The sequence below is a fragment of the Oncorhynchus gorbuscha genome, linkage group LG04 (genome assembly GCF_021184085.1).
Source record: "Oncorhynchus gorbuscha isolate QuinsamMale2020 ecotype Even-year linkage group LG04, OgorEven_v1.0, whole genome shotgun sequence".
Taxonomy (NCBI): domain Eukaryota; kingdom Metazoa; phylum Chordata; class Actinopteri; order Salmoniformes; family Salmonidae; genus Oncorhynchus; species Oncorhynchus gorbuscha.
Window position 1 is genome coordinate 29,920,782 of NC_060176.1, and position 11,394 is coordinate 29,932,175.

Sequence of the window (11,394 nt, forward strand, 5' to 3'; positions counted from 1 at the left end):
GTGCGGTCATGAGTGAACAGGGAGTACAGGAGGGGGCTGAGCACGCACCCCTGAGGGGGCCCTGTGTTGAGGATCAGCGTGGTGGATGTGTTGTTACCTACCCTTACCACCTGGGGGGCGGCCCGTCAGGATGTCCAGGGTCCAGTTGCAGAAGGTGTTTAGTCCCAGGGTCCTTAGCTTATTGATGAGCTTTGAGGGCACTATGGTGTTGAAATCTGAGCTATAGTCAATGAATAGCATTCTCACATAGGTGTTCATTCTGTCCAGGTGGGACAGGGCAGTGTGGAGTGCAATAGAGACGGCATCATCTGTGGATCTGTTGGGGTGGTATGCAAATTGGAGTGGGTCTAGGCTTCCTGGGATAATGGTGTTGATGTGAGCCTTGACCAGCCCTTCAAAGCACTTCATGGCTACAGGCGTGAGTGCTACGGGTCAGTAGTCATTTAGGCAGGTTACCTTAGTGTTCTTGGGCACAGGCACTATGGTGGTCTGCTCGAGGTGAGCATATAAGTAATATAGCTCGTTCGGTAGGCTCATGTTACTGGGCAGCTCTCGGCTGTGCTTCCCTTTGTAGTCTGTAATGGTCCTGCCACATCCGACGAGCGTCAGAGCCGGTGTAGTATGACTCGATCTTACTCCTGTATTGATACTTTCACTGTTTGATGGTTTGTCGGAGGGTATAGCAGGATTTCTTATAAGCTTCCGGGTTAGAGTCCAGCTCCTTGAAAGCGTCAGCTCTAGCCTTTAGCTCAGTGCGGATGCTGTAATCCATGGTTTATGTTTGGGATATGTACGTACGGTCACTGTGGGGAAGACGTCATTGATGCACTTATTGATGAAGCCAATGACAGATGTGGTGTACTCCACAATGCCATTGGAGGAATCCCGGAACATATTAGCATCTGCTTCATCTGACTACCTTTTTTATTGATCTAGTCACTGATGCTTCATGCTTTAATTTGCTTGTTTGGAAGCAGGCATCAGGAGGACAGAATTATGGTCAGATTCGCCAAATGGAGGGCGAGTGAGAGCTTGTATGCATCTCTGTGTGTGGACTATAGGTGGTCCAGAGTTCTTTTCCCTCTGGTTGCACGTTTAACATGTTGATAGAAACGAGGTAAAAACTCATTTAAGTTTCCCTGCATTAAAGCAATACGTCCATTTTATTGTCGAAAGATGTATGTTTGCAAGTAGAATTGAGGGGAGTGAGGGTTTATTCGATTGTCGCCGACACCTCGTCCTCCGGCCTCTCTTTCTCCGCCGCCTCCTCACGCAGATCACTGGGGTCTGGGCCTGTTCCTGAGAGAGCAGTATATCCTCCGCCTCGGGCTCGTCAGAGTCGTGAAAGTAGAAAAAGGATTCAGCTAGTCCGTGGTGAGTAATCGCAGTCCTGATGTCTAGAAGTTATTTTCGGTCATAAGAGACGGTAGCGGCAACATTATGTACAAAAATAGTAAAATAATAAGTTACAAACAACGCAGATAAACAAACAAAATAGACAATCGGTGGGGGCATGTAAAATGTCTGCCTTCTGCTTTGGCTTCATTTTAACAAAAATGTTGAATTCTTTGGGGTCACTTAGAAATGTCCTTGTATTCCAAGAATACATACATGAAATGAGTTGCAAAATAAATAGGAAATATAGTCGAGATGTTGACAAGGATAAAAATAATGATTTATAATTGAAATAATAATTGTGGATTGGCTTGATGGGCACTTCTTACGTACCATATGGTCAAGCTGCTCCCACATCAACTCAATAGGGTTGAGATCCGGTGATTACAGACAGAATACCAGCTGCCTGCTTCTTCCCTAAATAGTTCTTGCATAGTTTGGAGCTGTGCTTTGGGTCATTGACCTGTTGTCGGAGGAAATTGGCTCCAATTAAGTGCAAAATGGAGTGATAGCCTTCCTTCTTCAATATCCCTTTTACCCTGTACAAATCTCCCACTTTACCACCACCAGAGCACCCCCAGACCATCACATTACCTCCACCATGCTTGACAGATGGTGTCAAGCACTCCTCCAGCATCTTTTCATTTTTTTCTGCATCTCACGAATGTGATCCAAACACAAGCTTAGATCCATCTGTCTACAACACTTTTTCCCAATCTTCCTCTGTCTAGTGTCTGAGTTCTTTTGCCCATCTTAATATTTTATTTTTATTGGCCAGTCTGGGATGTGGCTTTTTCTTTGCAACTTTGCCTAGAAGGTCAGCATCCTGGAGTCGCCTCTTCGCTGTTGACATTGAGACTGGTGTTTTGCGGGTACTATTTAATGAAGCAGCCAGTTGAGGACTTGTGAGGTTGCTGTCTTTCAAACTAGAGACTCTAATGTACTTGTTCTCTTGCTCAGTTGTGCACCGGGGCCTCCCACTCCTCTTTCCATTCTTGTTAGAAGGGAGTAGTACACATTCTTCTGGGAAGGGAGTAGTACATAGCTTTATATGAGATCTTCAGTTTCTTGGAAATTTCTCGCATGTAATAACCTTCATTTCTCAGAACAAGAATAGACTGATGAATTTCAGAAGAAAGTTTGTTTGTTTCTGGCCACTTTGAGCATGTAATCGAACACACAAATGCGGATGCTCCAGATACTCAACTAGTCTAAAGAAGGCCAGTTTTATTGCTTCTTTAACCTGTCTAGGACTGGGGCCGCTAGCGGACTGGGGCCACTAGCTGGGGCTAACTGGGGCCGCTAGCGCCCTGCAATACAAATCAACAGAAATCTCATAAATCACATTTCTCAAACATACAATTATTAGGCACCATTTTAAAGATAAAATTCTTGTTAATCCAGCCACATTGTCTGATTTCAAAAATGCTTTACAGCGAAAGCTCCACAAACGTTTATGTTAGGTCCCCACCAACTCACAGAAAAACCCAGCCATTTTTTCCAGCCAAAGAGAGGAGTCACAAAAAGCACAAATAGAGATAATATTAATCACTAACCTTTGATGATCTTCATCAGATGACACTCATAGGACTTAATGTTACACAATACATGTATGTTTTGTTTGATAAAAACCTCATTTTCCATTGGCGCGTTACGTTCAGTAGTTCTAAAACATGCAGTGATTGTGCAGAGAGCCACATGAATTCACAGAAATACTCATTATAAATGTTGATGAAAATTCAAGTGTTATGAATGGAACTTTAGATACACTTCTCCAGTTGGAATTAGGGGGCGCTATTTTAATTGTTGGATGAAAAACGTTCCCGTTTTAAACAAGATATTTTGTCACGAAAAGATGCTCGACTATGCATATAATTGACAGCTTTGGAAAGAAGACACTGACGTTTCCAAAACTGCAAAGATATTGTCTGTGAGTGCCACAGAACTGATGTTACAGGCGAAACCCAAGTAAAAATCCAACCAGGAAGTGCCGCATTTTTTAAAACCGCCTCATGCCAATGACTCCTTATATGGCTGTGAATGAACTACGAATGAGCTTACGTTTTCCCCGTTTTCCCCAGGTGTCTACAGCATTTTGACGTCTTTTTAGGCATTACCCTTGAAGAATGTCTGTAAGGGACCATATATGGCATGTGGTCACATGGTGTCTCCTGCAGAAAACCTTGCGTAAAATACTGAGGTAGCCATTTTTCCAAACGAAACCAACTGCCTCGACGGATATATTATTGAATATATTTGTTAAAAACACCTTGAGGATGGATCCTAAACAACGTTTGCCATGTTTCTGTCGATATTATGTAGATAATTTTGAAAAAGGTTTGGCGTTATAGTTGTAGCATTTTTCGGTCGATTTCTCAGCCAAGCATGGTGAAGAAACGGGAGCTTTTTCGCCTACAAAAATAATATTTTTGGAAAAAAGGAACATTTGCTATCTAACTGGGAGTCTCCTGAGTGAAAGCATCCGAAGTTCTTCAAAGGTAAATTAGTTAATTTGGTTGCTTTTCTTATTTTTGTGAAAATGTTGCCTGCTGCCAGCGGAGCCTAGCATAGCATTATGCCATGATAAACTTACACAAATGCTTGTCTAGCGTTGGCTGTAAAGCATATTTTGAAAATCTGAGATGACGGTGTTGTTAACAAAAGGCTAAGCTTGTGTTTGAATGTATTTACTTGATTTAATTTGCGATTTTCATGAATAGGAAAAGTTTATAGGGGTATTTATGTCCATTGCGTTATGATAATGCGTTTTTCAGGCTATGATTACGCTCCCGGATACGGGTTTGCTTGTCGCAAAAGGTTAATGCAACCGCTATGTCAGATTTTTTAAAACATTACGGAAAAAGCATAATCTGAGAACAGCGCTCAGAGCCCAATCCAGCCAGAGAAATATCCGCCATGCTGGGTAGTCAACATTAGTCATAAATAGCATTATAAATATTCACTTACCTTTGATGATCTTCATCAGAATTCACTCCCAGGAATCACAGTTCCACAATAAATGCTTGTTTTGTTCGATAATGTCCATCATTTATGTCCATTTATGTCCAAATAGCTTCTTTTGTTAGGGTGTTTGTAAACAAATCCAAAAGCACGTTATGGTCCAGTCGGATGAAAAGTTCAAAAAGTTATATTACAGGTCGAAGAAACTTGTCAAACTAAGTATAGACTCAATCTTTAGGATGTTTTTATCATCTCATCCAGCCCCGCTTCACAGGAGCAGCCTGAAACAAAGTTTCTTAAAGACGGTTGACATCTAGTGGAAGCCTTAGGAAGTACAAAATAACCCATATCCCACTGTGTATTCAATAGGGGTGAGTTCAAAAATTACAAACATCAGATTTCCCACTTCCTGTTTGGATTTTTTCTCAGGTTTTTGCCTGCCATATTGTTATATTCACAGACATCATTCAAAAAGTCTTAAAAACTTCAGAGTGTTTTCTATCCAATACTAATAATAATATGCATATATTAGCATCTGGGACTGAGTGGGAGGCATTTCACTCTGGGCATGTTATTCATCCAAAAGTGAAAATGCTGCCCCCTATCCCAAAGCAGTTAATCAGAAGAACACTTTTCAGCTGTGCTAACATAATTGCGAAATGGTTTTCTAATGATAAATTGGCCTTTTAAAATGATAAACTTCGATTAGCTAACACAACGTGCCTTTGGAACAAAGGAGTGATAGTTTCTGAAAATGGGCCTCTGTACGCCTATGTAGATATCCCATAAATATCTGCTGTTTCCAGCTACAATGGTAATTTACAACATGAACAATGTGTACACTATGTTTCTGATTAATGTTATGTTATTTTAATAGGACAAATAAATGTGCTATTCTTTCCAAAACAAGGACATTTCTAAGTGACCCCAAACTTTTGAACGGTAGTGTATATTTTACCTAAACCCTCTCTGAATGCTTGAAAAAAAGTGACCATCCTCTATATCCAAAATAATAATTAAAAGTGGATAGCAGAAAACATCCTCATCGTTTACCCTCACTACTTGAACAGACCAGACCCTTAGATATGCCATTTTAGAAACTGCTCTTTGTCCTATAAGCAATACATGGCAACGCAGGGATTTTGATTGTGCACTGGGTTGCAGGCCAGATGGTTTGGGTTCACAGATCACTGTGGACAAGAGTACGGGTGGAAAGATCTCCTTTACTGTAAAATCATTGCATGAATCTATCATCATTTTTGCAGGTCAGAATGTTTGTTATAATAACTTCATGCGATTCTACATAATTTTACATATTAGCAGAATCTTTTTTAATATACTAAGAATACTAAGAATGGACAGAGATAGGCTATGTGTTCATCTTATCATATCTCTCCAATGCCAATGCCATATCACGATTATTTATAGTGACCAAAATTACCACGGTTATCAGTATTGTCGCGGTGTTGTTAAAATGTGCTGGAAATGTTTTTTTAAAGTACTGATACACACACTGAAATAATTTCACCATGTTTTATATTGAAATCCAACAGACAACAAATCAAATTAGCAGCACTATGCACTTTTTGTGTGCATAAACATTAAAATAATAACATTAACATTAAAGATGGCACCATGTGGCCGTGAGAGGTAAACATTTCCCTTGTGCAGGTTTTAATGAACACAACCTTAAATAAGCAAATCAAATAAACAAACAACAAATACCATTAGCAGCACTCGCTTTGTAGTGAGGCACGGCAACCCTCATCAGCCTCAGAAAGCCAGGCCTCTCAACAATTTGAAATGGCATCATGTCCTTTGCAATGTAATATGAAAGGGCTGCAGTGAGGTCTTGACCATTTCTTTGTTGTTGATGTGGGTGCATAAGCAGCCTGCCTTTTGAAATGCTTGATCGAGTGTCCGTGTCACAACTGAAGTTGAGGAGCGACCGGTAGCATCACTGGGTTTGCCTGCTGCACGCCCACTCTGTAAACAAGGGAATAGCATTACTAATGTATTATTATTATTATTATTGGTGTTGTTCAATTATTATTATTATTATTCACTTACACACACACACACACACACACACACACACACACACACACACACACACACACACACACACACACACACACACACACACACACACACACACACACACACACACACACACACACACACACACACACACACACACACACACACACACACACACACACACACACACAGTCTTCTGTGTTGCATTTGAGTATATGCAATGACCCCATTGCACAATTGACATAAGTACAAATGAGTCTTAAGAAGACAGTGATAGTAATTGCAATGAGCCCAACAATTGACATAAATACAGGAGTGTTGTATATAGGAGTCTATAGTGCTTCACCTGTTGGAACACTTTTACAACAAAGTCGACGTCTGCCGGATTTTAAATGAACAAAATATGTTGGTTGGGTGACTAAACTACAGAACGTGTTATCGTGTGCAATGGGCGAATAGAGTCTGCAGACACACGACACATACAGCGACGGAGCCACGTGTAGTGTTTTTACAAGAGTAGGTAACAATGAAAGCTTCAGTTTACAATATTGACGAGCTATTAGCAAGTTAGACAGACAAACCATGACATTTTCCCCCAGTCCGAAGTTTCCACATCAATCATTGGGCTAAAAGTTAACTTACCTTGCATTCGCTGTGAAGTGGTGGTCACGAAGATGACTCAAGAAATGTGAAGTGGTGCCCCCTTTCGCAGCAATTGTTTTGCATGTTCTGCAGACCCGGGTAACCATCTTCGATTAAGTTTCCCTCAGCACTCTTGTAAAACCCAAAATACGACCACACTTCAGATTTGGTCCTCTTAGAAGGCTGAAAAATCTCCCGAGCTCTGTCACTGCCTTCCACCATGTTTTCACACAAAACAAAACCCTTGTTGCATGATGGGCCTGTGTCAGACTTTTGCTAACTGTGGTTGATGCTGGACAGCATTTACCGGGAGTTTTTCAAACTGTGGTAATCAAACACGGTTTTAATGATAATTCAAATTTTAAACAGTAATACTAATTGCTGGTAATTTTACCGTGGTTTATCGTGAAACCGGTAACAGATTCATCCCTAGGTAGGCCTATGGCGTACCCTCTCATACCCCCTCAATTCAAGTACTGGTTTTAACTTAACAACCCTTCACTGACACTGAGGTAGGCTATTTAAAGAGTGCATTGTGGGTGGATGGATTTACCGACAAATCTATTTACAGCACGATTCTAAATTTGGACACACCTACTCAATCAAGGGTTTTTTCTTTATTTTTTAAACTATTTTCTACATTGTAGAATTATACTGACATCAAAACTATGAAATAAAACATGTGGAATCATGCAGTAAACAAAAAAGTGTAGATTTTGGATTCTTCAAAGTAGCCACCCTTTGCCTTGATGACAGCTTTGGACACTCCTGGGATTCACTCAACCAGCTTCACCTGGAATGGTTTTCCAACAGTCTTGAAGGAGTTCCCACATATGCTGAGCACTGCTTTTCCTTCACTCTGCAGTCCAACTCATCCCAAACCATCTCATTTGGGTTGAGGTCGGGTGATTGTGGAGGCCAGGTCATCTGATGCAACACAGCCTGGAGGTGTTTTTGGTCATTGTCCTGTTGAAAAACAAATGATAGTCCCACTAAATGCAAACCAGATGGGATGGCGTATCACTGCAGAACGCTGTGGTAGCCATGCTGGTTAAGTGTGCCTTGTATTCTAAATAAATCATAGACCATGTCACCAGCAAAGCACCCCCACACCATCACACCTCCTTCATGCTTCACGATGGGAACCAAACTTGCGGAGATCATCCATTCACCTACTCCGCGTCTCACAAAGACACAGCGGTTGGAACCTAAAATCTCACATTTGGACTCATCAGAGACCAAAGGAGAGATTTCCAACGGTCTAATGTCCATTACTTGTGTTTCTTGGCCCAAGCAAGTATCTTCTTCTTATTGGTGTCCATTAGTAGTGATTTATTTGCAGCAATTTGAACATGAAGGCCTGATTCCCGCAGTCTCCTCTGAACAGTTGATGTTGAGATGTGTCTGTTACTTGAACGCTTGCTGGTAACTCTAATGAACTTAACCTCTGCAGCAGAGGAGTGGTGGTGATCCTCATGAGAGCCCGTTTCATCATAGCGCTTGATGGTTTTTGCGACTGCACTTGAAGAAACATTCAAAGTTATTGAAATTTTCCATATTGACTGACCTTCATGTCTTAAAGTAATGATGGACTGTCATTTCTCTTTGCTTATTTGAGCTGTTCTTTCCATAATATGGACTTGGTCTTTTACCAAATAGGGCTATCTTCTGTATATCATCCATACCTTGTCACAGCACAACTGATTTGCTCAAATGCATTAAGAAGGAAAGAAATTCCACAAATTAACTTTTAACTGTTAATTAAAATGCATTCCAGTTGACTAACGCATGAAGCTGGTTGAGAGAATGCCAAGAGTGTGCAAAGCTGTAATCAATTCAGTCATCTGGCATACTTTGAAGAATCTTAAATATAAAATATATTTTGATTCGTTTAACACTTTTTTGTTTACTACATGATTCCATATCTGTTATTTCCTAGTTTTCAGTATTCACTATTATTTTACAATGTAGAAAATAGTTGAAATAAAGAAAAACCCTTGAATGAGTAGGTGTGTCCAAACTTTTGACTGGTACTGTATATAGCAGCCTACAGTGTGATTTCTTGAATAGGAAGAAAGAGCCTCAAACACAAAACTCTCTTGTTGTTAGTAGTCCAATTAAAATTAAAATGCTTTAAATGTCTTATGCCTACTCGAATTTGCCTACTTTCAGCACCCTGAGCTGTCCATTTCCAATTGATTTTGCCTTGACTGCTGCTTCAGGTTTCAGCACCACAATGTAAGTGACTCGAATCTAGCTTATTGTGAGGTCAATAACTCTGATAAATGCGACATGGTCAAACATATTGTTTTTATTCAAATCAATTATAGTAGTAGCAAGCTATCATAGTTCACCTCCTGTCCTCTTGCTCATCTTCCACCTCTCTTTCTGAAATTAAACAGTACATAGGCTATAGAGTAGTCCGCACGCAAGATAATTATTTTTTGGGGCTAGACCTAATCCCAAATTATTTTCGAAAATAATTATTTGACCCTTCTCCTGAACTGCCACTGTAGGCGCAGCCTTGGTTAGACAGCACAAACAAATTGTTTTGATCGGCAAGAGCTCAAGGTTGGAATATCCATTGCAGTGTGTAATGCAGCCTTGTTTTATTTACACCATCCCAGCAGCCATTTTAGAATTATAACTTTGCTTTGTGCTTCTCTGAGCATGCACTTTGTAGCCTATAGCCTATAGGCTACGGATCTTTTGATCAGTCAAAAAAGTATCCTTTAGCCTATGACAGTGGTACCCGCATGACAGTGGTACCCACATCATTGCCTAGTCGTTATGTGGATGCTGTGCCTCCCACATAGTCTATGTATTGTATTCAAAACTGCTTTAGCCGGATACAAATAGGGTTTCAGGAAATTACTTAGATTATGTCAATATTTCGTTAATACAAAACAAAATTCACCACATGCGTGTAGTTTGGGATTAAAAATCGAAATTGCAGCAGCAATTGCACGGATAGGTGTTAGTGCTTGTCATTGCGGGGACTGACAGAGAAGCAGGCTTGTGTAGTGCAGTAGCTTGCCCTGTCTTATTTGGCAAAGATCAGCGCAGACTTCCCCAAAGAAGCATTGTAACCTGACAAATGTGTGCATGTTGGAAGACAGCGACACGCTACAAGGTAACAGACCCACAACATGCAACATTGGGATACCATCTACCCGTTGTCTGGCAATGAGGATTAAAGGGACGTTATTCTAATATTTCAATAATCACACGTAAGCCGTGTGAACTACATGTGTAGCCCTACCGTAGCCAGCTGACTAGGCTATAGGGCGGACCAGTGTATTCCCTTTTATTAGAAAGTAGAATTTTAGGATAATCCACAACAGACATTCAAATGCACTGTCCCACTGACTGAAAGCTCTCAACCCCGATTGATGCAATGAGTCAAAAGCAATCAGTGGGAACTAGAAGCAACCAGCCCGCACGTCTGTGATGCAACCTAAAACAAATCCATCCAACCCACAATGACCTACAGAGTTGACCATATGTTCGAGCCCATGTCAGCATAACACATAAAAGACAACCAGTGCTTTCACTGACAGCCAGCAACCGGGAACGATAGGCTACACATCATCCCCGGCTAGACAAGAGACAAGGACTAACCTGTCTGTCCTTTGCCGAGGGTCTTTTCCAAACGATAAGGTCCCACATAGTTCATATAGTGTGCGCTGTTGTCTTTGCCAGAAGATGACATTTTGTGGGAATTTAGTAAAACGTCTCACAGTATAATAAATACAATTCAAAATTCTCCTTTCAAATCAACGGGAACCGTAGGTTATTCCAAAGCGCAGTCTGCTGCTGCTCTCCCTTCGGCCTCCTCCTCCTCTCTCTCGCCTCACGCAGATGGTCGGTGGGATTCTCTCTTCTCCGAGTCCCTTTCTAGCCTATGTTGTTAGCTCACTCCTCCGTCTCTCCCTCCTCTTTTCACTGCTGAAATGTAGCGTCTTTAAATCTGGATAACATGGTGTTCTTTTCGTCCGTGTTCGTTCTGTGGAGAGGAAGCAAGGCGCAGTGAGCACAGTTTTGGCACAACCCGTTGACGGGGAAATCTAACTGGATAGCATTTTAGTGCTGACTGACGCCAACGTCGGAGCTGTAGGACGACGCATGCGTACAGCGCGCACAACGCAGGAGCTGGTGGTTATTGAGGGAGTTTTATTACTCTGGCCCGGGTTTATCCGGGCGAAAGCGAGGAGCGCTCTCCTCAACTCAAACAATAATCTGAGTTTGCGCTGCTCGCTGCATGTTATCGACAAGGGAGCATTGTGCATCGTCCAGACACATACAACATCTATTTTCCCAAAAATAAATGTTGGAAATTTCAATCTATTTTTCACT

The 11,394-nt window shown here is 41.3% G+C and overlaps 1 protein-coding gene across 5 annotated transcripts in view; it reads right to left on the reverse strand.

Moving 5' to 3' along the window:
* brsk2b (BR serine/threonine kinase 2b) overlaps nucleotides 1–11,113 on the reverse strand; it is a 191,005-nt gene extending 179,892 nt beyond the window's left edge. For all 5 annotated transcript variants that reach the window (XM_046346484.1, XM_046346485.1, XM_046346483.1 and 2 more), the window contains exon 1: nucleotides 10,660–11,113. In XM_046346484.1, the coding sequence (XP_046202440.1) occupies nucleotides 10,660–10,750 (91 nt within the window). In that variant the 5' untranslated portion in view covers nucleotides 10,751–11,113. The remainder of the gene's footprint in view (nucleotides 1–10,659) is intronic.
* Between the last annotated feature and the right edge of the window lie 281 nt (nucleotides 11,114–11,394).